At 36.1% G+C, this 15,776-nt stretch overlaps 1 protein-coding gene across 2 annotated transcripts in view; it reads left to right on the top strand.

Annotated features, from left to right (window-relative positions):
- PLA2R1 (phospholipase A2 receptor 1) overlaps window positions 1-15,776 on the top strand; it is a 145,422-nt gene that overhangs the window by 68,573 nt on the left and 61,073 nt on the right. For both annotated transcript variants that reach the window (XM_072612131.1, XM_072612130.1), the window contains 2 exons: window positions 1,620-1,718; window positions 7,885-7,997. In XM_072612131.1, the coding sequence (XP_072468232.1) occupies window positions 1,620-1,718; window positions 7,885-7,997 (212 nt within the window). The remainder of the gene's footprint in view (window positions 1-1,619; window positions 1,719-7,884; window positions 7,998-15,776) is intronic.

Raw genomic sequence — 15,776 nt, 5'->3', positions numbered from 1 at the left:
GGGAGATATCTTAAGTAAATCAGAAGAAGGTGGAACATATTGCCTATCAAACTTAATGAAGAGGAGAAGACTTATGAATAAACGAGACTGAGAGCACTCTGAGGTGTAAGATAAATAATTTTGATAACATTAAATAAAAACGATTTTGTACAAATAAAACCAATGTAGCCAAGATTAGAAGGAGAGTAGAAAATGTTATAGTTTCTCAGATAAAGGACTCATATCTCAAATATATAAAGAACTTTGTCAAAAGTATAAGAATATAGGTTATTCACCAATTGATAAATGATCAAAATATACGAATAGACAGCTTTTAGATGATGAAATCAAAGCTACATATAGTCACATGAAAAAATGTTCTAAATTATTATTGATTAGAGAAATGAAAATGAAAATAACTTTGATATATCATCTCACTCCTATCAGATTGGCTAAAAGCATAGAAAGAGAAAATGACAAATGTTGAAGGGGATGTGGAAGAATTGGTACACTAATACACTGCTGGTGGAACTGTGAATTGATCTAACCATTTTAGAGAATAATGTAGAATCCTACTCAAAGAGTTATAAAACTGTGTATACCCTTTGACCCACCAATACCACTATTAGGACTGTTTCCCAAGGTAATTGGGGGAAAAGAAAAAGAGCCTATGTGTTCTAAAATATTTATAGAAGCTCTGTTTATGGAGGCAGAGAACTGGAAATTGAGGAGATGCCCATCAACTGAGGAATGACTGAACAAGTTGTGGTATATGATTGAGATGGGATTACTATGCTGTAAGAAATGATGGGCAGGTTGATTTTAGAAAACCATGGAAAGACTTGCAATGATGGAAACTGGAAATAATGAAAAGTGAAATGATTCAGAGCCAAGAATATGTTGCATTCTGTAGCAGCAATATTGTTCAAAGAATAACTGTGAACAACTGAGCTATTCTGAGTATTATAAATATTCAGCTACAATATCAACTGCAAAGGACTTATGAAAGAAGATGCTATCCACCACTTCTATTTAAGTATGTATAGTATGGTTTTACATATATATGTATGTGCGTGTATGTGTGTGTATACATACACATACCTATGTATACACATATACATGTGTGTGTGTGTGTATATATATATATATATATATATATATATATATATATATATATATATAAAATATACAATAGCCTTCTCTAGTGTGGGGTGGGGAGAGAGAGAGGGAACAATCTGAAACTTAAAATGCAACAAAAATAAATTAAATTTTAAAAAAAGAAATGTATGTATTATCAGAATTAATATTATTTGTAAAGAATTATATGCAAAAAAGTATATTTTCAGCAGTAGCTAGTGAAAGATTGTAGTTTTTGGCAACTGTGGGAACACAGCCCCTTATTTCCCATAGGTTCAATGTGTCAACATTAGCATTTTTTACTTTTGTGCCATTTTCTAGGAACATTACCCCCATGAAAATCGAGGATTGACTGTACATATACTTCCTGTCAAGGTTGTTATAAGGGAAGCACTTTGCAAACTTTAAAGCCTATGTAAATAAAATCACAAATTAGAGCTGGAAGGAAATTTTATTGCCATAAAAGTGATAAGTAATACATCTTGCATTTTTATCTTATCCAGGAAGGACAGTGGGAAGTTAAAAACTGTGAAGAAAAAATTTCATACGTTTGTAAAAAAACTGGACATGTCCTTTCTGAAACTAAATCAGGCTGTCATGAGGTAAGTCTGTTTAACATTATAAATTATGCATAAGGATCTTTTGACATAGTCACTTGAAATTATTATTCTTTTTTTACAAGAGGAACTAATTATATGAGTGTGTGACTTTTAAAAAACAATATACAAATGAATCAGAAAATCATGAAAGATTTACAACTTTTTGAAGGCTGTCTTTATGGATCATTGCCTTGTTGACACTTGTGACCTAAATTTCCGTTTCTTTCTAGATCAGAAGTCTAAATGATTTTCTCCTCCCATCTGTACAAATAATAAGTGTTACATGATGCCTCATCTCACACATGGTTTTCATAGTTCAAGTGCGATGGCAGAAGGAAAAGGAGGCATTCCTTTGATCAGGGGAAGGAGCCCTTATACTTACACTCTTACATTCCTTTCATTTATAGAAAACACAAATAGAGTGAGGGGACTATCAATCAATGTGTTTGGATAGAATAAAGCAATCAAAGGTCAAAAAGTTCTATAATATTTATGGTCTATTGGTAAATGGAAGACAAAAAAACATTTATATGGTTTTTTAAATGAAAATAAGAAAGAAAAGTTATAGCTATTATAATAATTGCAGTATGTTTTAAATACTGAATTAAAACTATCAGGGACACTGGGCATGGTGTAATGACTGGGGGGAGGGGAGCCTTGGAATCAGAACCACCTGAGTTCAAGTGTGAGGTCAGATGAATGCTAGATGTGACCAGGAGCAGGCAAGTCACTTAGTCTCTTAGTGTCCCAGGCAGCTTTCTAAACCCCTGAATTAGAGATAAGCTGTCAAGTGACATTGTGGGGAGAGGAGGAGGAAGAGGGGGATTTTTCTCACCGAGCAATCCCTATATTAATGAAATTAATTTTTCCCCTGTAGCAGTTTCGGAGGTTTGAATGATATATGATTGTTGCCATATTTTCACCATTAATGAAAAGCATATACTGATCACCTACTTATATGGTGCCATATGTATGGTGCCTTATATGGTGGGTACTGGCAGGTGGAATCAGCTTGCCTCTTCATTGTCCCTGGATAGATGCTGACTGGCCCACAACAAATAAGCTCTCAACATCTTTGTTTCTTTTCCCTTTCCTTTTTCTCAAATTGTCTCAGCAATTAGTTTTTGTTTTTATTTGGGCTAAGAGATAGACATACAGACAGATAGATAGACAGACAGATATGTGTGTGCATATATATATGTGTGTGTGTATATACATATATACATAAACATAGATAAAACCAGATACGCGATTTCATCGGCATATAAATGATGAAATAAATTTCCATAGCACATAAAAATCAATTTCCAGTGAGAAAGAATTCCCCTACCAGGATAGGTCAGCACCTTCTCTTCAACATATGGTATTAGAGAGCTTATATAATACTAATAACAATAACGATACCTAGCATTTATATAGAACTTTACAAATGTCACCTCATTTAACCTTCACAACTCTAATAGGTAGGTACTGTTACTACCCCCATTTTACAGATGAGGAAATGGAGGCAGACAGAGGTTGGTAACTTGACTAGGGTCAAGTTGACTAGCCAGGAATGATTTGAGGCTGGATTTGAACTCAAGTCTTCCTAACTCAAGGTCTAGCACTACCTAGCCTCACACACACACACACACACACACACACACACGGAAAAATATGTGAATATAGATAGTTATACATGAAGATATAGATACAGATTATCTATATACACACACATACATACACTCACATATATGGAATATTTAATTTAGAAGTGTTTCATAATGTACCCATTTTCACTCATATTCTTATGGTACATATCCTTTAACATATATATTTGATACATATTCTTTAACAACACCTGGTATAGATAGTTCTTCAAGAATGTAAATGTTTCAAGATTTGAGTTCAATGGTTAGAGTTAACAAATCTGATTTCAAAAATCATATTTTGAAATCCTATGGATGTAGATTTCTTCACCTTCTTTATATATGGTCAAATTCAGGTTTTCTTCCTAATAGATACATTTGGTCTATTTTGCTCCTTTTGCCGAGTCTACCTGTAGCTGTTTAGCTCATGGTACTAATACAGTCAGGTTTAAGAGCGAGGCACATCTACAAGTCAGTTTGTTTCTCTCTATTCCATTCTGGCCATAGATTACATCCTGAAACCTGCTCAGCCAATTTCCAAATGTATATCATTTATTTTCTCAGATTGCTGGGGTTTTTTATACAAACTTAATATAAATTCTCCCACAGTTTCTACAAATATATGGTGTCTCCCAAGGGTAAAAAGTGTGCTTATCATTTGTATTTTGGAACTGCTTATGCCATTATATTAAAAGAGATCATAGATTTAGAACCTGGCCCTTAAAAGTCAGGTATCCAACCCCTTCACTTTACAGATGGCCTAGAGAGATGCCAAGTAACTTTCCCAAAGTCCTACAAGTAGTAGATGATGAACGGAAGTTGAACCGCTGAACATTCTGCTGCCCCATTGTAACCTCTCTGTAAACATTCACACCTGTGAGCTTTATGTAGCTTCTGCTTTAAAATCTGCCTTTTCTCCTTCCATACATATACTAGAATACACACACACATGCACATGCACACACATGCAAATATGTGTATACGTTATACATACATGTGCATATTTGAACTTAGAATTCTTGAGCTATCTAACATTTTAAAAGGTTCAAGAGACATAGTTTCTGGGTAATTTAACCATTTCGTTAATAAAGCCAAAAAGTTATTTGGCAATCTCTCTCAGTCCAAAGACAATCATGGTGGGCAGGACTGACAGTTTATATACCCTTCAAAACAGTAGGTGGTCCGTGGAACAGCAATCAGATCTAATTGGAATTGGTTAATGTGATTGAGATGGTCTACATTAAAATGAAGGGCTGATTATCTCTTGGATAAGGAAAGTATCTCTATACCAGACCACCCACAGAATGTGTACCCCACCAAAGCCTGAGCAGAACACAACAGCTTCCACCAGCATGGGGCCTTGAGCCAGAAAGTTGAGTCCAATCATGTCATCAATAATGTCCTTAAGAACTGAACTTGAAAATCAGGTCTTTGAAAGGGGGAGCTATGAATCTCCCTGAGATATTGGTTATTAATAATCATTTCTCACAGCTAGAGATTATCTTTTTGTTGTTCAGTCATTTCAAACATTTGTCATTTCAAACTCTTTGTGACCCCATTTGGGGTTTTCTTGGTAAAGATACTGGAGTGGTTTGCCGTTTCCTTCTCCAGCTTATTTTGCAGATGAGGAAACTAAGGCAAACAAAAGCTAAGTGACTTGCCCAGGATCACACAGCTAGTGTCTGAGGTCACATTTGAACTCAAGTCATCTACTGCGCCACTTAGCTGCCCCAGAGATTATCTAGTTTAACTCATTCTCTACATAAGGAAACAGTCTCAGAGAGATGAAATGCTACCATATATTTCTGGATCAAAATCAGAAATTTAAAAGCAAATTTGTTTATAAAAGCAAATGTGTTTATATTTGTTTAGTTCTGTTTCTTTCCACTATATACTCCATGGACTAGGAGAAAGGTTTGTATTATTTTGCAGCTGTGGATACACAATAACAAATATCTTACTGAAGAAAACCCTTGAGATGTCTGAAAACATCTGGGTTTTGACTTTGTGCAGGCACATCCTAAAAATTAACATAGGTTGAATCTGCATGTGAAAAGGAGGTTATATATGTATATGTACACAGGCAGTTGCACCAGAAACTGGTCCATAAGGATCTTCAGAAATGTAGACACTGCAGGATTCGGATCTTTCAGGTGTTCGAAATTATTTCTCCTCTTCCTTAGAAACTCAAACCAGGCATTGTCTTTTTTTTATTCTACCCCAGTTGTTTACATTCTAGTCATAACAGACCATACAGATTTCTCCCTTTTGTGCGCTAATTATTGTTTCAGAGAACAATCTGGTTTTTTTCCTGCTCTAGCTGTATGATACCTACATTTTATCTGACATTAATCTAACTGCATACAGCTGTTGGGTTGATTAGCGCTGAGCACTTCAGCAATCCAATCACTGCCTACTGAAGAATAATGAACCTCTCCAAATTCTTTTAGTTTCATTTTTTTTCCCATTCTGAAAGGAGAGTGCATATCTACCATAGTAGAATTCGAATTTGCATGACTACTGTTGGTGTCTGACCATTTTGCTCCCCATCTTCTTTCCCCTCAGACCAGCTTTGTCAGTATTTGTAGATTCAGTGCTTTAAAATCCTAATATATTTATAGTTCACCGACATACTTTTTTATTACGAACATAATTTGAATATTTCCCATCCTTGTAGCCATTTGTTTGGATGTAATCCTTTTTCCAGAAACTGTACTCAATCTATTAAAAAAATCACTCTGATGATTCAGATTAAAAAATTTGGTGACCTGAATGACATGGATAATAGTTTGCACATTTTTGTTATTATCTAAAAGCATTTAGTAATCATTTACCTATGTGGTACAATACAAACAATACTAGCAGATATGATCAATTGCCTCTTCACTTTCCCTGGGTGGACACCAGCCCTCAGCCAACAGGCTTTCATCATTTTTATTTCTTTTATCAAATTGACTCAGCTCTTGAGTTTTGTTTTTATTTAGCCAAGCACTCTATCAGTTCTCCTCATCCAAAAATGGTTAATGAAGGGAATATTTGGTCAAAAAGGTGAAATTGTCAAAATTCCTTGGCCTGCCCATCTAAACCCAAATTGGGTCTTTAGCTTCTCTTCCCCATTTCACCCCATCTTCTTTAAACCTCTGTTGTGTGAAGGATCTGGGGCTGTGAGAGAAAGGGGTGAGGTACTGATGGGGGAGGAAACAAGGGAGGGGGGAGAGTCAGGAACAGGAAATGAAGAGCCATGAAAAGAGTAAGCACTCAGATAGATGGATGAGTGAGCTTCTGTAAGCCATGACTCAGTTAATGATAATGTTCCAAACAATTAACTTATTTCTAAAGTTAGGTTTTCTCTAATTAACTACAAAATAAAGATACTTGCCAAGAATTATACTATAAATTGTGTTAAATATGATCTGATAAAAGCAATGAGTAATGGCAGAGAACAAGAGGAAGAGGGTTTAAAGACTGGCAAACACAGAACATTTCTACATCCAGAAGAGAATGTATCCAACTGAAGAAAATTCCCCAAATCTCAGTTGAAAAAGAAAAGAGCAACGAGTGTATTTCCCCTACATTGGACTGTTAAAGAAGAAGGTCTCATTTTAGAGTTTGTGTCTTGTCAATTTGGGGCCATCAGTTTTGATTAGGGGGAGGGCAAAGTTCACCTTTCTTGTACAAAAGGGACAACTATTTTAGTTCTCCCCTCAACCTTTTTGCATTTAGTAGAAAGCCAAGGAAATAAGATTTCTAGTCCCTCCTCTGCCATTAACAAGTTTGGCAGATTTCTTCAACTACTTGAGCTTTAGTTTCTTCACCTGTAATATCTCATACCTCACATATTTATTGTGTGTGTGTGTGAGGGGGGGAATTAGCAAAAGATCATAGAAAAGAACAGTGAAAAATAAAGAGCCCTATTATAGAGGCATTTGCCCCTTTCCCCTCTGTTAATTACAAGTAGCTGAAACTCTGTGTGGGAATCACTTGTAGACTATTCTTTAAGTCTGAAGAAAAAGTATAAGAAGGCATTATTCCAGTTTCTTGGGCAGAAATGGGAGGGGTGGTGGGGACAGTGAAAGATGGGGAGGAGAGAAATAAATGAATGTTACCTCTCGCTCCTGAAATTATATGGAAATGTATGGATTCGGATAGGGATGCTATGCTATCTTTTAACCTTTTCCAAGGCAGGAAACAAGCAAAAAAAGGAACCCAAGGATCAGGTTTGATCTCATTTTGGTTTCTGTGGTGTTTTATTTATTGTTGGGGGTTTGGGGAAGTGGAGGGGGGAGTGAGGTCCTTCATTTTCATTTGCTTTAGGCAAGTTTCAAGATAGTGCCTCAAATAACCATAATGTGAATCAAAGGAAGAACAAAATATTAGATTGTTCTGTCTATGGACATAAAAACTGGGAGACAAATTGCAAATGGGTATGTCTGTATAGAAAAGGAAGTCCTAAGAGGTTGTGAATGAGCTGAGGTTAGAAGGGGTCTTGCTGGGTAACCAAATCAGAATTGTTTCCCTGATTTTATATTTCCTTTTTTAAGGGATGGGAAAGACATGGTGCATTTTGTTACAAAATTGACATAATCCGTCGAAGTTTTGAACATGCTTCCAGCGGCTATTACTGTCCTCCTTCACTTGTAACAGTTACCAACAGGTAGAATAATACTTTTTTAACAGAAACACAACTGCGACACCAAACAAAAAAAGAAAGAAAGAAAGAAAAAGGCCTTTGCTACTGCAAGAGATCAGCTCCAGCTGTTCCAGCTGCTCCAGCTGCTTTATGATCCACTCTTGATGAAAAACAAATGCTTGTTTTGCACCACAGTATCAATTTCTTTGTCTGAGATTAGCTGAAATCATAAAAAGACTATTCCCAAATTGATTTTATAGTAGCAAATGCTAATGCAAATATTTTAATATTTCAGTCTCTTAACATTCCATAAAGATTTATTAGGTATTTTACAGAGCCTTAATATTTTTCTTTCCAACCCTACTAATAAATTCAGCTGAATTTTTTATTTCATTACCTAATTACTTGCTTATGTAAAACAAATATGCAATTTAAAAATTATTCTCCATTAAGTATAACACTTTCCTTGATTCTAATTGTATTTTTAAAAAATTGTTGGAATAGTAAAAGGAAATGATGACTAATATGGAAATGTTCAAAAACCTCCCAGTCACCCCTTAAGTGTCTATTGTAACTTACTTGTGGTCTTTCCTGGGAAAAGTATCTTCCTGACATTGAAGGAGAAAGGGTGATTCCTGTGTAACTCCTAACAAATGAGAACATTTTAATATATGACAGATAGTATTAAGAGCATGATAGCTGTAGACATGGTTGTCCCTTTCCTAAATGCTAAAAGGGAGCAGTGATTAGGGTAAAGGGGAAGTTCTTGAAAGACTGAGCACTAAAAGCTTTGACAGGAAACCACTAGAATAAGGTCAGTGCAGAATCACGGCACCATTCCAACCTTTGACATCAGACAACATAACAACCCATGCTGATTTTTTCCCTTAGATTCTACTTGCTTATATATCTCAGTTGCAAAAGTTGTGGGAAGACTTCCCATGCTCCAAAACTCCTAATTTAAAAAAAAATTAAATATTTTCAGTTAAGAAAAATTGATTTTCTTTCCTCCCACTTCCTCTTTTCCCTCCCCATACCTATTGAAAACAAAAAAGATAAACAGAATCCTAATAACAGATATGTACAGTCAAGCACAACAAAGTCTTGCATTGGTCAAGTCCAAAAAATATTCCTATTTCATTCTTCCGCACACTTTTTGAACAGGTTAAGGAACCTAATCTACAAAGTTACTCTTTTAGTAATTACACTTTGATCCTCTTCTCCTAGAAGTGAAGAATGAATCCTGTTTTTTAAAAAAAAAGCTATTTTCTTTAATCAAAAAGAAGATAACATGAACACTTAAATAGTCATAAAACAACTTCTATAAGTGAAACACTGTATCAAGCAAGATAAAAATAAAATTAAAAACATAGTCCCTGCTCTTGTAAAACTTACGATCTCACTGGGGACACAAGACCTTGGTATTTGCAAAGGCCACATTTTTGTATCAAATGCAGCTCAGTCATATGAAAATAATTGAAGGACAGGGACTGGACCTGTGATTATATTTGTAGAGAACTCCCAGGTGAGGAAGCTCCCTCCACCAATTCAGGTCAGCACCTTCCCTAAAATTTCTAGTCAGGTAATAGTTAGTTAAATAGCACATTGGACAAAGCATCTTACCTAGAGTCAGGATGACCTGAGTTCAAATCCAATCTCAGATGCTGACGATTGCCCCTAGAGTTGGTATTATGATTATCCCCATTAAATAACTCTTTAGTGGAATTGTGGATTTTGGCAACCAGTTGATGAAGATGATAGAGCGCTAGGCCAGGAGTTTTTAGGAAGATCTTAGTTCAAATTTGACCTCAGATACTAACTAGCTGTGTGAACCTGGAAAAGTCCCTTGATTTCTGTATATCTCAGTTTCCTCATCTTGTAAGGGTGGATAATAATAACAGTTCCCTACAGCTATAGTAAGGATAAAATGAAATCACATTTAGAAGGTACTTTACAGCTCTAAAATACCCTACAAATAAATGCTAGCTGTTATTATGATTACTTTTAGAGTGGCCTAGTGCTGTTTACCCAAGATCACATAATCATTGTAGAATAGACTAAATGCACAGTGCCTAGATGACATATTTCAGAAGCATTCTGATGGAGCTGAAAGTCTTCATTCTCTAAAAACCAAATAGGAGCATCATGAAGATGTCATAAAATATCAGGACAAGGAAAGGGATAGCCTTGTGACTTCTTTGATCTAGAGAACTCTCAGAGGAGAAAATTTCCTCTCTCAAAACAGGTGGGCATCTTCCCTGCAACTTGTACGTAGCCTTAGAGAATTGCTTAGGGCAGTTAGGTGACACAGTAGTGCCCAGAGCACCAAGCCTGAAGTCAGGAAAACTCATCTTTCTGAGTTCAAATCTGGCCTTAGACCCTTAGTAGTGGTGTAACCCTTTTTCCATCAGTTTCCTTCTCTACAAAATGAGCTGGAGAAGGAAATGGCAAACCACTCCAGTATCTTTGCCAAGAAAACCCCAAATGGAGTCACAAAGAGTCAGACATGACCAAAAAACAACTGAAAAGTTAGGACACTGAGAGGTTAAGTGATGGAGCCACACAGCCTGTACATGTCAGCCAGTATGAACCCAGGTCTTCCTGGCCCCTGAAGCTAGCTTTTGAACCACTATACAAAGCTGCCTCTCGAAATGTCAGAATCATTTTAGTATGTTGATATCTTCAAAATTTGTCAAAAGGGTGTTATATTAAGTGGATGAAAATTTCTTAATTTTGTACTCAGTTTTCTTGAGAGTTTGCTTTTTAAGGGCCAGCCATCTCTAGGCCAAATTTTGATTATCTAGTCTATCTATGCCTCTCATTTTACAGATGAGGAAATTCTGGCTCAGTGAAGTCAACTCTTAATCATTGGCAGTGGCATACTTAGAACCCAGGTTCTCCTGTCTCTATATCTTTCCATCACATCCAACTGCCTCTAAGTCTAAAACAAAGACATGTGACAGCAGAATTAAAATACCATTAGAACTTTGAGACTTACATTTTAATAGCAACTTTTTATTGAGAAAAGTTAGGGAGAATATGAAGGCTCTGTAAATGTAGTTCTATGGAACTACACAATGCCCTCTCTCTGGGCCTCAGTTTCCTCCTCTGTAAAATGATGAGTTTTGTCTAGATGCCCTTTAAGGTCTCTTTTGACACTGAAATCTTGTGATTCTGAGGAGTTGTCTACCAGTGCTTTTGACAATCATTTTTACCTATTACAGATTTCCTGAGTGAGGTAGAGTCACTCCTGTCTCCCACTAACATACCCTGGCTCAATTACTAATGGATTTTCCACCCTTCTGCACAAGTGAGTGGCAGGTTGGATGGGCACAATTAGAACCACCTGCTCCAAATTACTTAGTTCTTTTGTTATCTGGAAAACACTTAGTCCTGGATTTTTTTTCCTTTAACCCTTTGTTCAAGAAAAGAAGGGAAGAAGGATCGAGTCTTAATCCTGGGTAACAGAATTACTCCTTTATACAAACTAGTGACAGACATCTTTCAGACTTTGATGTTCTGCTTGTAGAGAGGCGGCAAAGGCGGGAGTACTCATGTGAGATCCAAGGTTACCATGACCGATTATCACATTGTACATACAGCTACATATTGAATCAGTCTGACACAAAATACTGGGCAACCAAAAATCCACATGACATTTGATTCTTTGCAGCTGTTTAGCAACAGATAGAAATAATCTTGTAATACATCAGTTAATTTTAGTTTTATATTTGATGTCTTTGTCCAGTCATTTTTTTTTCCTTCCCCATACACCCATTTCAGGATGTTCCTCTAATGGCGTATTTCCCTTCTAATACCATTTCAAATATAACAGTCACAGTTTCAGAGTTCCACTAGATTCAGAAGTAAGTAGTCAGCAAACTTGTATTCAATACCCGGAATATGTGCTAAGTCTGGGAACACAGATATTTAATTCAATTCCATTGAATAAACACTTACTAAGTGCCTACTATGTACAAGGCAGCATGTTTGGTTCTGGGGATATAAAAGCAAAAAATTCAATGGTCCTTCCCTGTAACGATTAACATTTTACAAGGGAGAATAAAACATATACAAGAATAGATAAATAAATAGATGATGGATAAATAATCAATAGCGAAATAAATAAAAGCTGTCTTTATGTCGTGCTTTAAAATTTGCAAAATATTTTACAAATATTGTCTTATTTTGTCATCTAAACAGCCCTGAATGTTGGTTGCTATTATTATTATTATTCCCATTTTATAGATGAGGAACCTGAAACACAGAAATATTAAGTCACTTTCCCAGTATCATAAAGCTAATGTGTCTAAAGAAAAATTTGAACTCAGTTCATTCTATTTCCAAATGCAGAGCTCTTTCTGCTTCACCAGCTTTATGAGATATAACACACACTCTGCTTTCAAGAAGCTTACAGTTTATTGGGGGAGGAGAGGACATGTACACAAATAATGAGGGATTAAAGGGAGAATGGGATAAGTATCAAGGATTAGACCAAATAAAAGGAGAATTAGAAGCTGAGGTCTTTTTTATCTGGAATAGTCAAGTAAAATGTCACAGAGGAGGTGGCACCTCAGTTGGAACTTGGAACAAAAGAACTTCAGCAAAGGGAGATAAAGTAGGATACTCTTCGCTATCTCAGCATGGCGAATGACACAGATGATACAGACCTGGTCAGGGGACAGAATAAGATTGGAGGAAGAGGACAGTGCAATTTGATTGGAATGAAGAGGATGGAAAGAGGAGCAATATGAGATAAAGCTTAAAAGGTAAGTAGAAGCCAAATAATTGTGAGGTTTTGAATGAAAAATTCAGTAGACAAGGGGGGACTATTAAAAGTTCTTGAGTAAGAGGAGAAACAGGAGGACATTGTTGTTTTAGAAAGATTATTGATCAGTGATAAGAAGGATGGATTAGGAAGTAGGTAGACCAGTTAGAGAGGAAAACCAGTTAGGAGACTGACAGTAGTCCAGGTAAGAAGAAAGAAAGCCAGAACTAGAGGGAATACGTTAGAAGTGGAGTGGTACAGTAAGAAGTGAGAGACACTGTAAAAGCATGAACTAGTTAGTAAGTTCCTTATGAAACTAGATGGACGTCTTTAAATAGTACCTGTACCTTTTCTTCTTCATCAGCTTGGTGACTGTTTTTGCTTTCAAACTTTTATTTCTATTCCAACATCTCCTAAAGAATTTTAGGCTCTAGGATTCTTCTCTTTTTTCTGAACCCTTTGAAGTCTACCCTCCCAAAACCTAAAGTGACACTCAGATTATGTCTGCTTTCCTCCCCTCTCCTGAATCCCAAGATAGAATGGCTACTTTGCCATTTCCACTTAAGCAGACAACTTTCTCTTTGTGGCTTAGCATTAGATTCACATTAGCACCCCTTATCACTTCCTTCACCTTTTCAAAAAGGAAATTATTATCAGAGCAAGTTAAAACTATATCCAGCAACTCTAATTTTGTGTGTGTGTGTGTGTGTGTGTAAGAGAGAGAGAGAGAGAGAGAGAGAGAGAGAGAGAGAGAGAGAGAGAGAGAGAGAGAGAGAGAGAGAGAGAGATAAAAGAGTAAGAAAGAAAGAAGGCAAATTCTGAGTGATTTGTCATTTATCACTTACTAAGAGTGATCTTCATAGAGGAGAAAATTGAAGCTAGGGAAATAGGAGACAATAAAAGAAAGGGTAGAATGAGAGAAGAGGGCTAAGGATGAGATGATTGGAGGCTATCCAGATTTAATGGGTGGGAGAAGAGAATGAGGAGCCAGAAAAGAAGATCAAAAAAGGGATACTAACAGAAGCCAAGGTGGAAGAGGGTATTGAAAAAATAGTGATAATGTCACATGGTGCAGGAGTATGAGAACTGAAAGGCCATTCGATTGGGTGATAAGAAGGACATTAGAGATCTTGGAAAGAGCAATTTCAATGGTGTGATAGGAATGGAAGACAAATTACGAAGACTTTATCAAAAACTGGGTGGTGAGGAAATCAAACAGTGAGTATACTGTACTCTTTTAGCAGAGAAGAAGAAGAGATAAAATTGTGGGGCTATCAAGATTAAGGTGAGGTTTTTAAGGAGAAGGAGACTTGAATGTGTCTGTAGATTGAGGGTAAGGAGTTCGTTAGTGAAAAGGGATCATTGACAGAAAAGGAGCATAAAGGAAATGAAATGTAGGAATCTTTGATACAGGTTAAGGGTTAGCTTTGGGAAATACCAGGACCACTTGTTCCTCTAAAGCTAAATGGAAAGAGTAAAAGATGAATTTCGGAGCAGAGGAGACAAGTTGAGCAATGTCATGTTGCATGGTCTCAGTCCTCACAGTAACATCAAGGAAAGAACAGCTTCTGAAGGTTAAGGTGATAGAGAATGGATTTAGAAGATTGAGGAGAAGGGAGTGTATTTAGAAGAGCCAATGGGGGGGGGGGTGATAGTTAATTAGAGACAAATAAAAGGATTGCTGATCAATAGTGTGAGACCAGAGAAGGTTAAACACAAAAATTTCTATTGAATCCAGGTGGCACCATTTTGTAATTTACCAAAGGTTAAGGATTAACAGGGAAGGAACATTGGGAAACAGAAGAGGTAAGGATTCCAAGGTGGAGGAGAAGGAATTCTTGAAATGATTGACCTGGGGTCACAACTTGGTAAGGATGGAAGTAAAGCAGAATAGGATTGATGGAGTGAGGGAATACAAAGAAATTATTTGTTTGGGTCTCCTTGAAAATTAAAAAGAAAAGCTACCTCCACTGTTTGTCCAATAGAGAGTACAAAGGGGATAGGATTCTTTTATGTAGGGGTTCAATAATAAAAGAGCCTCAAAATAGGTCCCAGCCTGCTATTTGATTTGAGAGAAGTCCAAAAGAAATCACTCAGCTCAGAGATCACATCCTACTGATTGTTGATCAGTTATATCTTCACACATAAAGGACAATTCTTTAAAAGAAAAAATAATAATAAAATAAACTGATTCTCTGGCAGTTGCCTAGACCAGTGCCTGGCACATTGCTATGTATGTTATGTTTGATGAATGGTTAATTGATTGATTGATTGATTGATTGATTGGGGAGAGTTCTTTTAATATGTTTAACCTCTTCCTCTTGCCATACTAGTATTTTTTTAGTTCATAAAAGAAAAAATATTATTTCACTGCGAGATAGTTGAGCAACATTCATTCCATGGATCAAAAACACTTTGGTTTATTTTGGACACTGCAGTTGATCATTCAAGTAATAAACTTCTTTGCGTGATGCTGGGCCTTAGAAAGCACAGGGTGTCCTTAAAGTTATTTTTTAAAACAGAATAACATACAGGTCTTTTCAAGAGATATCAATGCCTTCACATTTCTATTTTTTTAATGAAAAATTGAAAATGTCACTCTTATTTAAATTTCAAAATGATGACAACTCAAAGTGCATTTTCCTTGAATACTTTCCCTGCAAAGGAAACCTCATTTTCTGACCTTAGAGTTGACTGGAACAATGCATTCTTCCCTGATTGAACCTCAGAATTCCTTTCCAAGAAAAATTGCCTATGTAAATAAACAAGGGCCAAATTTTCATCCCTTCGATTTTGTAGATAAAATGAAAAATGATCATCTTATTGTCCTCAGAGAAAAAAGATTGTAGTTCAAAATAATAGTATATATAGAAACAGAGAGGCTCTACGTGGTAATTTTTGATCTTGAAGGCTTGATAAAACATTTCAGACAGCACTTTGAATGAAGTAAAATAAAATGGCCAGCTCTATCAAATCTCTGGAATATCCTCATATGAATAATTATAGAACTTCAAAGTCTCTTTTAAGGTTGTATG

This window comes from Notamacropus eugenii, chromosome 5 (genome assembly GCF_028372415.1).
Source record: "Notamacropus eugenii isolate mMacEug1 chromosome 5, mMacEug1.pri_v2, whole genome shotgun sequence".
In the NCBI taxonomy this organism is placed as follows: Eukaryota; Metazoa; Chordata; class Mammalia; order Diprotodontia; family Macropodidae; genus Notamacropus; species Notamacropus eugenii.
The sequence above is the reverse complement of the archived record's forward strand: the minus strand, read 5'-3'. Positions and strand labels throughout refer to the sequence as shown.